This window comes from Mucor mucedo (genome assembly GCF_025094135.1).
Source record: "Mucor mucedo strain NRRL 3635 chromosome Unknown EV154scaffold_151, whole genome shotgun sequence".
NCBI lineage: Eukaryota > Fungi > Mucoromycota > Mucoromycetes > Mucorales > Mucoraceae > Mucor > Mucor mucedo.
Window position 1 is genome coordinate 43,469 of NW_026252435.1, and position 19,036 is coordinate 62,504.

Here is a 19,036-nt window from a genome sequence, read left to right on the forward strand (position 1 = left end):
CATAAAATTAAAACATTGATTTTATAATGACTGGTAGTAATGCTACTGTATACACAAATTTAAACTAGAGGTTGGGACACTTTGGAACAGAATACCATGGCCACGCAAAAATTCAGAACAACAGCTCAATCTCTCATAAGCGAGAAAGTCCAGAATATGTTGGCTTGCGTATCTAACAAAAAGAAACTATAATATATTGTTTTTCTCTTATAAAATTGGTTTGGTAATTACAGTGATTTTTCTTTTACATCTTTAGGTTCATGCTACTTTGTATTACCGGTGGACCAGTTTTATACAAACGTCATCTTTGCTGGCACCCTTATTTTGACGGTTAAGGAGCTTCCATGAGTTAATAAACATATCAAATCCATTTCTAGACATCAATAATAAATTGTATATAATTCATGATCAGGCCTGAATGAATCTATCAAAGACGACCACAACCTTGGAGGATGCACAACCTGCTGAAGTATTTTTCAGCATATTTATCTCTATCGAAAGCTTCACCTCTTTTTAATTTACTGACAAAGCAAAAGTTTAAGTCGCAAGTGTGTCGATGGGTACGCACAATATTTCTAACTTTGCGAGGTACTCGGGTCTCCACCCTATCCCAGTCATCGTGAGCTTTTAACCGTTAAGGTTCCACTTTCAATTTACTTGAGATCCGGATTATCGCTATCAAAAAAAGTAACCAAGATTTGGTTGTAACCTCTGAATACTTAAAGCGGCCAGACTTGAAAAATAAAATTGAATGTGTTGTGTATCTATTTTTGAAAGGATATGCTAGACTGCATTGACATCACGAAGAAAGTCAAGAATAAAGAATCAAGAGTGAAAAAATAAATCATATTGTTACCAATTTGAATTACCTAAGGAATGAGAGACGCTTTGTTACCACATTTGAGCACAAAAAGGTGTTTTAAAGACATGTGGATATTACCGCAATTCTCACATCATTTTCATTTTAATGAACTCTCTCATTATAATCTATTATACATATAAAGTAGTCCGAGATGATAAAGTAGACATGTACAGAAACCTTCTAATTCTTGATATTTATCAAGTAATCTTACGATTTTATGATTTTTTTTTTCAATGCACTAGTTACATACCCGTAAAGCCAGGATGATTTGTTTGCCAAAGTTTTGCGTTCCTAAATTCCTCTTAATGTATTATCCTGTAGTCCGGTACTTTACATCGAATTAAGAAAAAACTATTCGTGAGGTAACCATGTCCTTTCGCTTGCCTTCATACATAATCGAATAGGCGTTGTTACACATAAGCCATTTAGGGAATTGATTAATTTTTTTTTTTTTTTTTTGGTCGCGTATCCCATTTTACCTAAAAAAAATTCGCGATAAGTTTTTCTTTTTTTATTTGTTCTTTACCATGTCCTCACAAAAGAAACCTGCTGTTAAGAAACAATCGAAATTAAAGTATGTCTCTTCTTTTCCTACCCACATATAAAATCTAAACCGTCCAATCGTCTTCTAGTTTCTTTGGCGCTAAGCCTAAAACTGCGGAAGGTAAGATCGATCAAGACTTTATCACGATCAAGGACCTAACCCTGTTAAAAACCCAGTGGAGGAGCAGAAAAAGAGAAAGAGAGCAGTTATTAGTGATTCAGAAGAAGAAGAAGAAGTAACCGAAGAGAAAAAACCAAAGATCGGAGAGCAACATGAGGATATGGACATGACGACTCAGAAAGAGGAATCAAAGCCAGATATTGACATGTCGAGCCAACAAGAGGATATGAGTAAAAAAATTGAAGCCATGGACGTCTCTTCTCAAACATTAAAAGAAAATGAAGCCTTTGATAAAGAAATTGAGGAAGCTGCAGAGGAAGAAAAGGAAGCTAAAAAGGAAAAAATGGAAATGATGAGTATTATCCATACAATGTAAAAGCGTGCGCTTCCATAACATAGAGAGAAAGCCAATTGTCTAAAGTTTTTGTTGTTGTTGTTTAGTGCTTCTTCTGATACAAAGGATATTGGTTTAGAATGGAAAGCTGGAACAGCGTAAGTTACTGTAGAATTTATCTCCCATTTATTTGGAGGAACTCATCTTTTACATTTGTAGTGTTCCTTATGAAGTATTATGCAAAACCTTTGAAAAATGTGAGAATACCACCAAACGATTAGAGATTACGGAAAATTTGGTTCAGTTATTTGTCAAGGTGATTCGACTTACACCCGATGGATTACTTGAACTTTTATACATGTGTATCAACAAATTATGCCCGGATTATGAAGGACTTGAACTCGGTATTGGAGAATCCTTATTAATCAAGGCCATTGCACAATCCACTGGTCGCGAGATTAAAACGATCAAGGCGGAATATGTCAAGTGTGGTGATCTGGGTACTGTCGCTAGAGATAGTAAAGGATCTCAAAAAACCTTGTTCAAACCTAAACCTTTGACCGTCTCACATGTATTTCGTACTTTGAAAGCAGTAGCCCAAATCTCGGGTAACTCATCTCAATCGAAAAAGATTGATAAAATCAGAGGTCTTTTGGTCGCTTGTAAGGATGAAGAAGCTAAATTTATCATTCGTCATTTGGAGGGAAAGCTTCGTATTGGTTTAGCCGAACAGACTGTACTTTCTGCTTTAGCTCAATCTGTGGTTCTCAGTGATCCTAAAAACAAAAAGATCTCTACAGCCAAGAAGGAGGAATTGTTAGCAAAGGCGACTGAAACAGTGAAATATGTATACAAGTAAAAAAAAAAAAAAATCAAATGATCATGCTGGAGAACAGACCGAGATAAAATACGAATCTAATTTTTTTTTTCTTGTATAGTCAATTACCTTCGTATGATATGATTATACCTGCCTTGTTAAAGTGTCCCTTGGATAAATTACTTGAACAGTGTACAATGCGACCTGGTATTCCTTTGAAGCCCATGTTGGCTCATCCAACCAAGAGTTTGACCGAAGTTCTGAATAGATTTGAAGGACAAACATTTACATGCGAGTTCAAATATGATGGTGAACGTGCACAAATTCATCGTCTTGAGGATGGTACGATTAATGTCTATAGTCGTAATTCTGAAAACATGTCCGAGAGATATCCTGATATTATGACCGCTATAAACAAGGTTTGTGTCTAGTTTTTTTTTGGGGGGTAGGAAAAGAAAGTGATATTAATAGGTTCTAGTAGTGGATTAAACCATCCACAACATCATTTATATTGGATTGTGAAGCAGTGGCATGGGATAAAGTAGCTGGACAGATTTTACCTTTCCAGGTGTTAAGTACACGTAAACGTAAAGATGTCAAGGAAGAGGATATTACCGTCCGGGTAGCTGTGTTTGCATTTGATTGTTTATACTTGAACGGAAAATCTTTATTACAAGATTCTTTAGCGGTGCGTCGAGAGAAATTAAATGATGCCTTCCAAGAGACAAAGGATGAATTTTATTTCGCCACTCATATGGATTCCAACAACATTGAGGATATTCAAACCTTTTTGGATGTTTCAATTACAAGCAATTGTGAGGGTTTGATGGTGAAATCATTTGATAGTAAAGAGGCAACGTATGAGCCTTCCAAAAGATCTCGTAATTGGCTCAAGGTAAAGAAGGATTATTTAAGTGGTGGTGTAGGAGATTCGATGGATTTGGTAGTGATTGGTGCATATTATGGTCGTGGTAAACGTACAAGTGTCTATGGTGCATTTTTATTAGCCTGTTACGATCCAGAGACTGAGGAATATCAGACGATTTGTAAGATTGGTACAGGTTTCTCAGACGAAAATTTACAATTGTTCCATGATACGTTGAAAGCACATGTCATTGAGGCACCCAAGCGATTTTACTGTATTGGAGAGAATGGAGCCAAACCTGATGTTTGGTTTGACCCTAAAGTGGTATGGGAAGTGAAATGTGCTGATCTTAGTGTGAGTCCGAAATATATGGCAGGTGTAGGTCGTGTGGACCCTAACAAGGGTATCTCACTTCGTTTCCCTCGTTTCATCCGACTTCGTGATGATAAAGATCCCGAAGACGCTACATCCAGTGAACAAATATCTCAATTTTATCTAGATCAAGCCAATTTACAAGGATCAAGTAATACAAAGGACATGGACTATTAATTAAAAGAATAAAACCCATTTCCATAGTTATATGATTAAAAAAAATTACTGTACAATACTTCCACCATCAATTGGACACTTTTGTGAAAATATTGGTCGGATTCTAAAAAAATATTGGTCGCTTTTCTGAAAACCAATTGGTCACTTTCTTGAAAACCTATTGTTCACTTTTTCAAATGTCAATTGGTCACTTTTTGGTAATTCATTTGGTTACTTGTAAAAAAGACTTATACAGTGAAGCCTATTGAAATTGATGTTTTCCAAAAAAAGTAACTGGTCAAAAGTCAAAAAAAGGACACAAGGTTAACTAAAATTGGTATTTAACTGACAGATGCTTTTGGCGGGGTTTTTTTGTCTTCTTGCTTAAAAATACAACTATAATGAGGGCTACATTCTTTTATAAAGATAGACAAGAGAACCTGTTGAATGAACTTGGAGAAAGAGTTTTCGATCCAACGGAGGACGTTTTGACGCAAGTTGACGATCTAAATGTAGCTCTTGGAACAATAACCAATCGAGAATTTTACTTGAGCGCTAAGAACTCCGAAAAAGTTGTTTAGTGAGCCCTCAGTTAAGGAACAGCTGAAATCTAGTAATTTGACTAAATCAGCCAAGTTATGCAATCTCCATAACGATCTATCCAGAGAAGCGTTTACTAATCGTATGCTTAAGCAGCCTCAAGAATATAGTTTGGTGGCTAAAGCTGCGAAAGGACCTCACGTGAAATACCGTACTGCGCTAAATTGGTGGCACATCTATGAGGACATGAAAAGAATACCGTATAAAAAGAGCGAACAAAACAGAATTTGTTTTGATCTTAGCCGGTTTTATACACGAGCCCAATTGTCATAATTGTGATTTTCCAAAGTTCGTTATATCAAATACCGAAATCTGCTTCAGGCTTAAGAGCTTTCTATATCTTGGAGTGGGAGTTGGGATGAGTGTTACTATTTCTTGCGTCCTCTCTTCGGAAACTGAGTATCTACTTGGCCGTCACCTTGTCTACATTGTAAATACTAAATCAAATTAGACTGATTTGATTGAAAGTGTCAAAAACAAGATTTAAGAAGGGTAAATTCGCAAACATATTATTTTTTGAAGGGCTCTAAGCTATACGGTTTATAATTTGTAGAATTTTGTGCTACAACTTATGGATCTATTTACACTGAAAGTTACATATTAAAAAACGTGCTTCCTCACTAAAGGTATGAAAGATCGACTTTTTGTTTTCAAGCATGATTGACATCTTCAATAACATGAATAGTTTAGGAACATGTAGTGCAAAATTCTGAATAGAAAAGATCCACTCAAGATATTCCGATTGCAATCTGGACACTTCAATAAGTGAAAATACGTAATTTCATCAAGATAGTTTATTTCGCCATTTTCTCCAAAAAAACCTACACAAAACGATACTGGGTACGTAGAACAAGCTACTGGAGCTTTTTATTTACATCTAAATCGCTCGGATCAGTTCAGCTTGACAACGAGTATTATGAAATGCCAAAAAATCCCCTGAAAACTCTCTTAAATTGGCCAACAGTCTGTTGAATACTATCTATTAACTGGATCATTTTCTTCACGACAAGACTGCTCCCAATATAAAGCAAAAAAAAAAGTCTAATGCACAAATTATCTGAAAAAACTAAACCAATAGTGGACTCTTCCTAAATGAAGAATTATAAAGGTTTAATAAGAGTTATAAAATTTGATAATATGTTTCAGACAGCGCCACTTCAAGCTTTAAATCATATAAGAAACATCCTCGAAAATATTGGGAAATCAGGAAGTGCTTTTGATCAGTTATCTAGATACGCAATCAAATGTCATGAATACTCTATGAAGCCAAAGTTTAAGGAGACATTCGAAAGATTATATGCCGCCAAGCAAGGAAGAGCTCAAGATAGTCTGCTGAATAAAGTGACCAAATGAATTTCCAAAAAGTGACCAATTGACATTTGAAAAAGTGAACAATAGGTTTTCAAGAAAGTAAAGTGACCAATTGGTTTTCAGAAAAGCGAGCAATATTTTTTTAGAATCCGACCAATATTTTCACAAAAGTGTCCAATTGATGGTGGAAGTACTGTATTATAAACATAGGCTCCAACTACACACACACACACACACACACACACACACTGAAAAAAAAATAAAAATAAATAAAAGAGCAGGATGTAGAAATACAAAATTAAGAGTTTTTTTTTTTTTAAGAAAAAAAAAAAAAAACTATGATTAATCCTTTTTCTTTGAGGCCAAGGAAGCAACAAGATGAGAGCCCGAAAATGAAGGATGATTTTTCAGTAATTTATAGCTTGCTAAACCAGTCAATATCACTACACCCGCCACTAAAGATAAAGTGAGACAGTGTTTTGATATCCAAGGTTTGTCTGATTTATCTTTTCTAGATCCAGGAGTAGCCATTGTGCTATTAAAAAAAAAATCCTAGGGTAAGTATATCATGACATATCTACACATGTGAGCCACTTACGGATTCATGGCTAATGCTGTCAATATATGATACAAATCGGCCATTTGGTTCTCCTTGACAGACACGCTTAAGGGAACGGCCAAGCCCAGGTTTCTACAATAAATATCGGGCTGTACTTCACATCGTTGAGTGACTAAATCCAATTCACATTTGGTTGCAACAAATACTGTAGGGACATGATCTATTTTGTGTTTTTCCTGACAGATAAAAAAAAATGAGAAAAAAAGATGGATGAGATGTAAAAAAAAAAAAAGATGTTTACTCGTAATGCAGCGACATATTCAAACGAACTTGCATCACTGGTATCATAGACAAAGCACAGCAGATCACACTGGTCAAGCCTTTTCTTGTTGGACAGTATATCAGGTACATGACTTGGTTCGGCCTCTTGCATAACCAGGTATTTCTCTGAGCCATTTATTTCGACACTATTCACCACATGGAAGGGTTCTGTGGAGGGTTTATCGGTAAAGCCATGCTCCACAAACTTTTTCTGAACAAATGCCTTCAAAAGTGAGGTCTTTCCTGATCCAGGAGCACCGATAACATAACACGAGAAAACATTACGTTGAATCTTGCCTTTTTTACGGTCGACTTTTTTGGGTTTTGTGACTTTAAGAGCTGTACGAGTATCACCTTCGAAACCAAGATAGGCAAGGTATTTCAGTGTTGTTCTATGATCTAATAAGGTGGTCATACTCCATTGGGCTAACCAACCCTGTAATGTCACTGATCCAGACTCTGTCGTTATGGTGGTATGTGGGAAACCCGTATTGGCCCAAGGGTTGCCAGGTGATGTACTGAAGAGTGAGTCCAATTCATTTCTTTTCAAAGCTCCATCCTTGTCTTTATCAAACGTCTGGAATAATTCGGCAAAGAATTGGTAGCCATGAGGAGATAATTCCACTGAACATTCAGCAGGCACTTCGAGACTGTATTTGTAAAGAAACGTCAATTTATATCCATATAGCTCTATATATGTATATGTGATTATACTTACGAGGGTAGTAGAAAGTCTTCGCGCAGTGAGAGATCGTCACCGTAACCGAATTTACGAAGCACGGTCCAGGTGGTTTCGAGACGGCCTCTTTGAATGAATAATGAATGTAAATAGATGAAGCCAGACTCTGTTAAACCAATATCACTTACACCAGTGGGTTCATGTTCTCTGACAACCTCCTTCACACCATCTAGTTCTTGTGGTTGTAAAGGAGCATTGAAGCACTTTCTCTAAAATAAGGCAAATTGCATGAATAACATAAAAAAAAAAAGAGGTGTGGGGTGTGTGTACCTGAAATTCATTCAATTCATCATCATTGAGGATATTGTCCTTGTCCGTGTCACATAGCTTGAAAATACGTTTTAAGGCTTCGATACACTGAGGTTTTAATACGTGTTCTCTTGAATCATACAGAGGTGCGGTTGGATGAAGCACAGCTTTTTGAGCGAAATAGAAAACTTCTGAAACATTCAATAATTGTTTAGCCGAGCATTCGACACATGTCTCCACCTCCTATGAAAAAATTGGGGGGGGGGGTTTAATATTGATAGGATTGCATATGCTATGTGGTTGTAATTTTACTTTAAATTCGTTCATTATGGGTATAACTTCATCTTCTAGACTTCCATTTGCCACGTCATTTCCACGTAAATCAATCTTATTACCGACCAATACAGCAGGAACCTATCCGTTTTTTTTTATATATATCAGTGTGTGTGTTCATATGTGCTTGTGTGTGCTTGTGTATATGTGTGTGTGTAATATTTTTTTTTTCTTATTTACATTCACACCCAAAGATCTGATATAAGGCAGCCAGTATAATGAAAGACGATTAAATGTGTTGGGGTCATCGATAGCATATACGATACAAATGACATGGGCTTTACGTATCTCTGCCTCTAATTGTTCACGATCTTCTGTTCGGGCTATTGTGGGTTGAGTTTAGTCCTTTTGTGTTTCGTATTCAATTTATCTCTTTTATTTATTTACCAGACGAATCCATGATATGCATAGTAACATTTTCCGGGGTGACCTCTGGTGGAATAGTCACTTCGGGTATAAGATGTTGAACCTAATGAACAAAAGCATTTTTAAGTATTCACTTTTTATAGGCCCACTTTTTTTTTGTTGTTGTTGTGGTTTTTTTCTTGAGAATTACATTGGGTACAAAGGTTTCTTTAATTAAGGATGCAATAAGTGTACTTTTTCCTACTCCCTCTACAAGAAGAAAACAAGGTTAATTGTTCTGTTTCTTTCACTTGGTCCATGTTTGTTGCTTTTTACCATCACCCACAAGAAGTATACGAACATCTCTTCTCATTATTAATTATAAAACGCGGTTTATCCGAGGTTTATTTTAAAAAAGAAGAAGAAAAAAAAAAGTAACCCCCCACCCCTCCGGCAACTTTGTGGCGGTTGTTTATTTTTTTTTTTTTTTGTGTGAGCGGAATAGAAAAAAGGTGAACATATGACAACTGTACGATTGAATCAGTTTATTATTATTATTTTTTTTGACATTAAACAATAAACATGCCCTTGCTAAAAGACAGAAACATCCATGTTGATGACCGAAACGCATTACATAATTATTTTTATTTTTTATTTCAAATAAAACGCGAACATGCCATGTTGAAATAATAAAAAAAAGAAACGGTCCTGCAAACCCGGTGTTTTAAAATAAAAAAAATAAAAAGGGTTCAAACACATCATTTTTTATTACAGTTCCATACCGGCAGCTTCATCTTCTGAAGAGTCAAAGCTAACTGAACTCATATCTTCCTCATCTGAGCTTTCATCTGCTGCTGCATCAGCTGCTTCTTTTGTAGCATATCTTGAGACGTAATCTAGTAAATCATATGAGACGTGTATATCTAAACTACATCTTTTTTTCTTTTTCTTTTTACCTTTAACTTTGACTTCATATTTAGGTGGTTCTCTCATCAATAATGCAGCAGCTTCTCCATTTAAGGGATCTGTTGGGTTGGGATATCGAAGTAATTGAGGAAGAAAGACTTCAAAAATATTTATCATGTCTATTAAAAGATTGGGTTAACATCCAAACACGTACACTGTTATAATCCCGCTTACCAAACATTGGACTCCATGTTTGATTAATCACATCCAGGCAAACAGATCCACTACTATTTTAACAATTAAAAAAAAAAAAGGATGTCAATCTAACCGTAAATTACGTATCGACTTTAAATAGTTTACACTTCATCAATATTTGGGTGAAATATTCTGTTCATAAATCCAATACTCGGTGATTTGTAAGGGTATTGATCAGGAAGTTCTACATGAACCTTCCAAACACCACCAGTAAAAGGTGCTACATTATCCATATAAGTACACGTTAATTTCCCCCTATCTATCCACTTACTGTCTGTTGGTCCATGAAAACGAACATAGAATTCTTGCATATTATCATTAACTAGAGTTACTTCGTAATCACTCATTAAGCTACAATACCATAGGTTAATCTCATCTGTTGTCTTATTCATTGACTACTTTGATACTTTACAGCTTCATAACATCTGTTTCAATTCTTCTTCTTGGTGTGGACATTGGTGGTTATTGTTGCTGAAGGAAAAAAAAAAAAAGAGGGAAAAAAATAAAAATAGGGAGTTTAGGCTTTTGATTTTTTTTTTTTTTTTTTTTTTTTTATTCTCACATACAAATGATTGGTGGGAGGCACTCTTTTTATATACCAAATTCGTCACCTGTTTTTTTTTCTTTTTCTTCGATCATATCAGATTCGGATACTTTTTACAGATTGTCATGTATGCATCCAAATATGTGTGCCCCTTCATAGGATTTCTTCTTCATTTAAACACATTCCTAGAACCCCTTTCTTTCTCTTATAAAAAATAAATAAAAATAAAACGACGAGGACAAAACATATTTGCGCGGGATCTATAAAAAAGCATAAATCCCAAACAGGAATTTTTTTTTTTTTTTTTTTCACGCATCAAAAAAGAAATCAACAATCGGAAGCTGTGCCTATTTTTTTTTTATTTCAGTTGTCCTAAACCAACTTTTTTTTTTTTTTGAGGGTTGTCCAATTACGGGATGGTGCAACAAAATTGTTTTGTCACATCTCAAATCTGTTATCAGTTTTTGATGCAAATAGCATTACAAACACCGCATAGTTACAAACAAATTTCGCTATGATCACGTCATGCACTTTTTTGTCAGTGCTTAATTAAATAGGTGTCCACACTCTGAAATCCTGTAACATGTTTGTTCTTTTTACCGTCTATCAATATCATTAGAGCATTTGGCCTCCGGAATGATAAATCCTATAAATATTCATTTTCACCCCCTGATTAATATGGGGCTAGTTTCTTGAATATCGCAAATGAACTCAGTATTTAAAAAGTCCGTCATGTTATGTTTCTTGATTTACAACTACAAAAACTTTAAAACGATAAATATTGACGAACTCTATTCATGCAACGTTTCATTGATAATCTTTTATTATAGCAGCAATACAACAAATACACGTTTATCCTAGGATGTCTCCTCATATTCATAAATTACTTACCATTTTGCTCCACATCCCCATATCCTGTGATACCATAACTATCATTTGCATCTGCTCTCGTCTCTCCATCATGTAGAGGCCAAATATCACAAAGCATAGCATGGAATAGACTGGTATCTTTTGTCTTTATAAAAAAAAATACCTCTGTCGAGCTCAAACATTGAACGTTCATCTGCAATTTTAAATGGTAGCCATCCATAAATTAATGCTGGTCAGGTGCGGGTCATAGTATATTATATCTAGCGCAAAACTAGTCTTCTCTTTTTCGAGGCAAGCTTATCTTTACATGTGATGCCAAAGGTTTTCTTGAAATTATAGTAAGGGATATCAATTTATGGAGGTAATCAAACAGAACAAAGTCCATACTAATTCTTTTAAATGATAGTCCTCAGTTGTTAGTTTCTCTATGTATACTAAAAGTTAAAGGTCGATAATTTATCAGATTACCAAAGTAAAAACAACTGTAGATTGAATATATCTTAGTATTTATGCATACGCTCGGACATAAAAGTTCATTTTAAAGGAAATTGGTAATTTCAAAGAATTTGAAGTTTATAGAGCGCCTTGTGCATGATTATAGAGTATCATTTTGATATCTTCGATCCTTGTTAGCCTTTTCAGAATAAAGCACAGGAAAAACCACTTTAGCCATTGTAGGATGAAACCAAGACAAGCATCGGATATGTGAATTCAACTGTAAAGTGGCCCCTTTGTAATTTAACAGCGAACACTCCCCACAATTCAAGCAACAGCCTAAAACCCTTTCATTTTAATCTCTTTTCTACACCAGATGAACGGAGGCTGTTGATTCCCGGTCTACATTACATCCATTTAATCCTAAATGAAAACTATCGGCTCTGCTGCATGTTCCGTCATTATTTTGACCATATCTTCCTGCGTAAAATATAGTCTGTCCTATCATTTCAGGAACATTCAATAAATTGCCATCGAATATTTTCCACAAGTCAGCAGTATCCATCATTACCAGCACTCGATACACCTTTCATATAGGCTAGGATTATTTGCTTCCTTTGACTGATAAATACTTGGGGTACGGAAAATATTAACAAGTGATAATCTATGACTTATCGGTGAGTATATAGCGTTTATCCTTTTTTGATACGCAAAACTTTCTATGCCTATAGAACTTTGTCAATCTTATTAAACATACCGAATAGTCCAGCTTAAAAAAATACATCCATAACACTGGTGCCAAGATCGTTATGCTCAACGGCAACATCATGTACATTCTTTCCATAAATCATAGACATTGCTTACGATGAATGGGACTGTGTTGAATATTCAGTGAAATTCGATGGTTACTATTTCAAATGATCTTAACAAAAACAAGTCTAAACAAAGAGTTTTTTTGTTGTAAATCGTTTTAAGCGAAAGGCCGATGCTTTAATTAATTACTTCACCAGTCATGAAATTACTTTTGCTTTCCAACCACATTGCTTGCATATGTATCCAACGGTAGGCTGTATTTTCACTTCAAAAGCACTGAACGTACTTGTAGGTTCAGAGTGTTCACCTACAGCATTTGTACGTTCGGCATCATTAGACTTGCTGCAAAGACCAATTTTAGTTTGAGTGAACAAAAAAAAAAAAAAAAAAAAAAAAATTAAGAGGGAGAGGAATTGAAAGTGTCTGGATCCATCCATCCTTTTACTTGGAGCATCCCGACTAGTGTTCGGAATGAAGATCGAAACTCTCGAGCGAGCTTCGATCGTGTTTTAGTCGAAGCTCGCTCGGATGCGTTTTTTTGCAGCTCGAGCTCGCTCGAAGTTTCTTAAGCTCGGCTCGGTTGCGAATACGATAGCTCGAACTCGCTCGCCCTTTTTATTACACAAAGTGCACGTCAAAGTGATGTTAATTACAGAAAATTATGATAATAAAATTGTTATTTATTGAAATAGAAGTTGGAAAAAGAAAAAGTTTTTTTTTTCACCAGCCTTAACACCAAATTCGGATAATTAAATCAAACTATTACTGCATCTATAATTATAATACATTTGGATTTGTGAACATGAAAGTTTAAATTAATTCTGCTACGTCATGTTACTATGGTTGCTGTAAAAAATTGGCTTAGTTGGGTATAGTGTGCAACACTGTTTCATTTTCTATGGTAAATGTGTTTGCTGGTTGTACAATTAAATAAAAGTCCAAAGCATTTTAATTGGAATTATTAGAGCATAAATAAAAAAAAAAATGGTAAAGGGAAGAAAAGATTAAAATCAAGGGGAAATGCCATCTGTAGTCTTTCAAGGACCTTAACTTTAAAGTGACTACTATCGACATTTTAGCCGAGCGAGCTTCGAGCGAGCATCGATCGAAGCTCGCTCGAACCCAAAAAAAGTGGCGCAAGCTCGAGTACAAAAACTCGGTTCGAGCTTCGTTCGAACTGGCGCAAGATCGGTGCAAGCTCGAAAAGTTCGAACACTAATCCCGACGGTGACTTTAGTTATTTACGTTCGAAGCATAGCTGACGAACTCCACTTATTATTCGAAGGGAAAGAGACTCTTGTCGTGTTACCATCTTTTCTTTATTAATGCGAAATTCAAAAAAAAGAAAAAGAAAAATAGGATAAATAACATACAATGATACTTGGGATAAATATAATTAAATTCTTTTCAACGATTCATCTAATAGCAGTGCTTGTAAAAGAAAACAAAGGCCCTCAGTGGAATGAAGGTAAAATTAAACTATAGTCATCATAGAATAATCCTAATACTTGCTTAGAAACACAATCATTTGTTCCCAATTTCAATGAAAGATTAACATAACCATCTGTTAAAAACTTTCAAACTGTGCATGATTCACAACGGGAAATAAAATGTAATCTAGTGTTATCTGGTGTAATTTGGTGTAATTTGGTGTTAACATTTTAAAATCGTCACTCGAACATTAACACTAAATTACACCAAACTACACCCACTTACACCTTCTTTAAAAGTGTGATAAAATATAAAATGGTGGCAACACGAAATCACACGAAATCACACGAATTTACACCAAACTATACAAAAGCAAATCAATGACATTTTAAATAATTATAGGAAGGATGGCTTTTTCTTTTTGTATGTTTAAAATTATTTATAAGCATACAGTAGTAGAAAACTGTGAAACTGTATTCTACTGTAGCCCTTTACACATTACATGCACTATGTCATCATTCATAATCGAAGGAATATAGATGGTCAAACCAACAATATCATCGATGGCTGCTATATATACAGAGGAAAGTACGTTTGATCTGTTCATGTAATAATTCGAGCCATTATGCAAAAGCATGGCTTCTAAGGTTACCATTGCATACAAGATGATGCCATCTAAACTGAATACAGTACTTATGATTCCTGTAGCGTGCTCAACACGACCATCTTCATTCTTGAACTCTACCACCACGGATCTTTTGGTTTTTCTTTTATGACTGAGCGATTGCTTGGTACGAGGAATACAGCAAGTTGGATAATAATTTATATTATCCTGATTTGAAAGATATGGAAATTTATACATCATCGCTTCCACTTCTTCTTGTGATGAAGTTGTAAAAAGCTCAGTTATGGTCATAATTTCTTTTTTGTTCACTTGCAATTCCTCAACACCCCAAGCTCGACAAGCAAGAGAATGATGATTTTTCATCACTGTTACAGCATTCTCGGCAGGCTTTGATCTTGATCTAATTAACCTCTTCACATTACCGATCGTTCTTTCTAAGACTCGTGCACTTGAGCAGCGAAGCGGTCCAAGCTGACGTATCATTTCGGTAACGTGAGTCAAGTAATGTTGATTGATCGTAAAAGCCGTGTCTTTGTACACCTCCAGCAGAAACAAGTGCCATACCTCAATCAATCTGTAAATAGGCATAAATACATAAGGCAATTTGAAAGTTAGTTATGTGCTAAACAACATTCTACTACATTTACCTATCAATCTCGATAAGATCCATGGTGGAAATTTCGTATTGTTCCGTCATACGACAGACTTTGGACAAGCATTGCAAGGCATAGCAAGTCTTGCCTATAATTTCTGGCACTTCTACCAGATTCGTCCCAACAGGAACAGGCACGTCTCCTCTTTTCATCTTTTTGTTGCGTCGTGCTTTTTCGGCTGCAACAATGTCCATTGCTTGTGTTTGTAGCGCTTCGACGACCAGCGTGGGTACGATGTACTGCATGAAGTCAATCATGTCCACACATCTTGCATTTCCTGCACGGTTAGCCATGTCTGTTGTATGAATGTTAGATACGATGTATAAATTGGAAATAAAAAAGCACAAACAAAATACAAGCCATTAAAAACTTACCAATGAGCTGGCCGTCTAAAGCACTACTATCGATACAACGTTGAATGGTGGCCATTCTGGATCCAACGTTGTCACGATATTTGTTTCGGAGAAACAGTGGGTTTTCATGCCCAAACAACTGCTTATCGTCAACCATCATCTTCCACAGTTGCTTGGCGATGTTTGACCCCCAAAGATGGAGTTCATCCAGACCGAAGAAGGAGTATCCCTGGAAGCTATTCAGCAAAGAAAATGGTGTTGGCTTTTTGATTCCAGCACTCTTTTGAATATGTATTTCAGTATCATTAGTAAATTTGAATATAATTATTTAGCTACACTTTTTTTCCTGGTCACATATAGCAGTACCTTATCACCATGACGAAACGCATTGGAATCTCTATAGTCATTTTTTAAAAAAACCCCATCCTTGTCCATTTTTGGGGGAAAAACTATTGCCCGTTTTTTACTTGATTGCATACCTCGAATGGTACACATACGGCAACCAGTATAGGACGTATGTCCTGAATGACAACAAAGATCCGCTACTCCAGGTATATCCCCTACAACATGAACAAGCTTCGCCTTATACGTACAGGTGCCATCAGAAGCCATGGAAATCCCAGCCTCCTCGAGTGTTATCAGCTCCTTTAAAGTGGGGTAAAGGAAGCTGAAGATATCCCATGGCTTTTTTTTCCGTGGTGATAATCCCCATGATAAGAACATTTTCGGCCTTATCTTTTTGAAGTAAATATATGTACAAAAAAATCAGTATTCCATTTCAAATTCAAATGTTATCAGTACAATACCTTAATTCTGGAGATAAGTCCAGAATTGTCACCATCAACAGCGTCATACTTTGACCTGTAGCACCTCTTTTAAAAGGTGAAAATGCATCGGCATGTAAAGCCAATGAGAGCATTTTATCACCTTCTAAATCTTGGTTGTTCTTCCAGGCACTACCATCAAAAACATCTTTGTAAGATCCGGACGAAGATTGTCTCTCTTCTCTATATGCGTTGATGTTGTTGACATTTCTTTGTTGAGTCAGAAAATTTCCGAGTTGCTTTGCGAGAGATAACTGCGTATGAGTTTCTACAGGTACACCTGTGGCATTATCGGTGTATCTAGCAGCTTTACAAGAAACATTTGGACACTCAGTCTGTCCTCTCTCTTGTTCATCATCCACAAACATGTAACAGCCGTTACGACACATGTCGTACGTATCTGAATCTACTCTGGATATGTTCTTGCTGGAGATTGCATCGCATTTGTAGGGTGAAAGCAAATGGAGGTGTTGTTCTATTAAAAAAACGTCATAAATAAACAATTATTTAGATATAACATTTATCAATTTACCGAGCTCAAGATCTGACATATACTCATTAAATGCTGCAATTAATTCTTCTGAGGCAGTTTTTGATACTGCCCGCTTTGTCATGATGTCTCTTATCTTCAAACTGGCTTTTTCAGTCAAATCAAGAGGTCTCGTGCAGCCTTGAGTGTCAATACAAATCGGTGTTTGAACGGTTTTCTTAAAAATTTCTAATTTTTTCATCACATCTTTTTTTTCCTGGGTCAAACATTCTTCTTCAGGATCCATGTTCTGATCTTGGAATTCTTCATCTGCAAGCAGGCCTTGTGATTCCTCAACGAACGCGACATTTTCTTGTTCGTAATCGTAATCCATAGGTTCGTCTTCGTACGTTTCGGTTTCTGTAGACACATTCTCGAACATGGTGCCAGTGTTCTGCAAGTTTTGTAAGATTTGTTGGCCCATTGCGGTATTTCCATTTATTGAAGGACTAATGCTAATATTTTTTGATACTCGACTATAGATTTTTAATGATTGTTGAACCTTATGATTATTAAGGTGGTTTGATAAATCTTTCAACTTAACTTTTTCTTGACAAGTAGGGCAGTAATGTTTAACCATTTTTTTAAAGTGTCAGAAAGTGTGAAAAGAAGATTGGACGACGAGTCTGTTTTTCTTTTATTGTTTTTGACAGAAATAGATAATGACACTAATAATTACCAGCTTGATTATTTACCAGGGATAAAAATTTTTCACTACTTTCTTCTTTTTATTTTTTTTATTCTAGATATGCCTCCTAAAAGAAAACAACCCATCGAACCTACATCCGATTTGCTCTCGTCTATAGAAGCAATAGTAGAAAGAGCCTTGTTAGCTCAAAAGAAATCGATGGATGATATGATTACGGCAAAGGTGGATGAAGCCTGTTCAACGTTGGAAAGGAACATCATTTGCCTTGAAAATAAAATCGACACTTTACAGGAAGCCTTACAAAGTTTGACTGAAAGAGGTCTCCAACAAGGTGAGTCTACTGTTTCTTCTGGTACTGTTCCTTCTATTACTGTACCGAAGGCAGTTTCATACAAGGACAAGAAACTGGAGATAGCAATCTTGCTATTGAAACAAGTAGAAGGATTGTCTGAAACTGACAAGGAAGCTATGATGGAGAATTTGAATCGTTCTGCCCTTTCTGTTTGTCGTGCTTTCGCTTCTCAAAATCACATGGGTAAGTACAGAGGATGGGGATCCTTGAATGGCACTGAGCAATGGACAATGCTCAAATCAATGCAAGAGGAAGTAGTGGAAATCGATCCAAGGTTTGGTTTCCTTAAGTATTGTGCTCGTCTTTGGCCATGCGAATTTATTTTGCAGCCCAAATGGACACAAATGTCCAAGAATTTCCGAACAGAAAGGTAAAGAGCAACATGAAAGAAATAAAAGTCTTCCGGTACTAACCTAGATATTTAATTACGTAGGCAAAACGCAGAAGCAAAGAAGATCATAGATGAATATCATTATCAAATGACACCTTAAATAAAAATCATATTTTTAGTTATCCAATTTTTGTAATAAATATAATAAGGTTTTAAAAGCATCATTAATTTACACCAATTTACATCCAGCTGATGTTTACACCATTAAGGTGGGATTAGGTGCATATACGTGTTAACATAATTCAAGTGTAATAAGATTGATTTAGGTGTTAACACCAGCTAGGTGTAATGAAATGTGATTAGGTGTTAACACTATTTGGTGTAATTTGGTGTAATGTGGTGTTAACATCAGACTGCCCTTGGGAGCGGATTTTTACACCGAAATGGTGTTAACACCAAATTACACCAAATTACACCAAAATTTCCCGATGTGATTATGAATGTTTTTGACTCCGACATACGCTGACATATTTATACAGTGAATTATATTTGGCCGTGTCGAATGAGATTTATTTACCATGGATTACAAATACCCAATGTGCTTACTACAAGCCTTTTCAATTGTCCTTACATCATTTGGTGCTAAACTTGCCTGCGAGTCTTATATGCCACAATACCCGAAAGCACAATAAAATTATTCAATCCATCCGAAGCTTTTTACTTTTTTCAAAGCCAAGATACTGCGTTTATAGAGATACAAACAGCGATATAAAGCTTACTATATCTGTTGTTACAATCATAAATACGATGTCAGTGGCAAAGGACAAGCTGTTTTGGTATTGAATTTTTTATTTATTTATTTAAAAGCAATGGGAATAAATTATAATGAGTGTTATGCATATGTGTTAGATAATATGACTCAAGGAGAGTAATTATCTT

The 19,036-nt window shown here is 35.7% G+C and overlaps 4 protein-coding genes across 4 annotated transcripts; 2 read left to right on the forward strand and 2 right to left on the reverse strand.

Moving 5' to 3' along the window:
- Positions 1-1,342: 1,342 nt before the first annotated feature.
- Positions 1,343-4,157, forward strand: EV154DRAFT_74533 (ATP-dependent DNA ligase). The gene is made up of 7 exons (XM_051607755.1): positions 1,343-1,436; positions 1,495-1,526; positions 1,583-1,898; positions 1,968-2,018; positions 2,080-2,715; positions 2,799-3,096; positions 3,159-4,157. Exons 1-7 carry the CDS (start codon positions 1,390-1,392, stop codon positions 4,089-4,091), a joined length of 2,313 nt encoding a protein of 770 aa, XP_051452288.1. The 5' UTR covers positions 1,343-1,389; the 3' UTR covers positions 4,092-4,157.
- Positions 4,158-4,471: 314 nt separating this feature from the next.
- EV154DRAFT_486628 (uncharacterized protein) lies at positions 4,472-4,943 on the forward strand (the record flags this gene model as incomplete). The annotated part of the gene is made up of 2 exons (XM_051598871.1): positions 4,472-4,650; positions 4,685-4,943. The coding sequence occupies 2 exons, from the start codon at positions 4,472-4,474 to the stop codon at positions 4,941-4,943; spliced, it is 438 nt and encodes a 145-aa protein (XP_051452289.1).
- Positions 4,944-6,233: 1,290 nt separating this feature from the next.
- EV154DRAFT_526358 (P-loop containing nucleoside triphosphate hydrolase protein) lies at positions 6,234-9,022 on the reverse strand. Its single transcript, XM_051603384.1, has 10 exons — positions 8,864-9,022; positions 8,739-8,797; positions 8,570-8,651; positions 8,363-8,505; positions 8,162-8,263; positions 7,871-8,092; positions 7,580-7,809; positions 6,842-7,511; positions 6,580-6,776; positions 6,234-6,516 (listed from the first exon to the last, which is right to left on the reverse strand). The coding sequence occupies exons 1-10, from the start codon at positions 8,898-8,900 to the stop codon at positions 6,324-6,326; spliced, it is 1,935 nt and encodes a 644-aa protein (XP_051452290.1). The 5' UTR covers positions 8,901-9,022; the 3' UTR covers positions 6,234-6,323.
- Positions 9,023-9,111: 89 nt separating this feature from the next.
- EV154DRAFT_526361 (ubiquitin-conjugating enzyme E2 8) lies at positions 9,112-10,235 on the reverse strand. Its single transcript, XM_051603385.1, has 6 exons — positions 10,101-10,235; positions 9,960-10,039; positions 9,794-9,908; positions 9,668-9,720; positions 9,484-9,612; positions 9,112-9,423 (listed from the first exon to the last, which is right to left on the reverse strand). Exons 1-6 carry the CDS (start codon positions 10,142-10,144, stop codon positions 9,296-9,298), a joined length of 549 nt encoding a protein of 182 aa, XP_051452291.1. The 5' UTR covers positions 10,145-10,235; the 3' UTR covers positions 9,112-9,295.
- Between the last annotated feature and the right edge of the window lie 8,801 nt (positions 10,236-19,036).

Excerpts from the sequence above, each read along its gene's own strand:
- EV154DRAFT_526361 (XM_051603385.1), bottom strand. The coding sequence starts at position 10,144 with ATGTCCACACCAAGAAGAAGAATTGAAACAGATGTTATGAAGCT. Across the intron at positions 10,040-10,100 it reads GAAACAGATGTTATGAAGCT|CTTAATGAGTGATTACGAAG; the intron begins GTAAAGTATCAA and ends ATGGTATTGTAG. Across the intron at positions 9,613-9,667 it reads AACATGGAGTCCAATGTTTG|ACATGATAAATATTTTTGAA; the intron begins GTAAGCGGGATT and ends ATCTTTTAATAG.
- EV154DRAFT_74533 (XM_051607755.1), top strand. The coding sequence starts at position 1,390 with ATGTCCTCACAAAAGAAACCTGCTGTTAAGAAACAATCGAAATTAAA. Across the intron at positions 2,716-2,798 it reads ACAGTGAAATATGTATACAA|TCAATTACCTTCGTATGATA; the intron begins GTAAAAAAAAAA and ends TTTCTTGTATAG. Across the intron at positions 3,097-3,158 it reads TTATGACCGCTATAAACAAG|TGGATTAAACCATCCACAAC; the intron begins GTTTGTGTCTAG and ends AGGTTCTAGTAG.
- EV154DRAFT_526358 (XM_051603384.1), bottom strand. The coding sequence starts at position 8,900 with ATGAGAAGAGATGTTCGTATACTTCTTGTGGGTGATG. Across the intron at positions 8,798-8,863 it reads TATACTTCTTGTGGGTGATG|AGGGAGTAGGAAAAAGTACA; the intron begins GTAAAAAGCAAC and ends TTCTTCTTGTAG. Across the intron at positions 6,517-6,579 it reads ACAGCATTAGCCATGAATCC|CACAATGGCTACTCCTGGAT; the intron begins GTAAGTGGCTCA and ends TTTTTTTAATAG.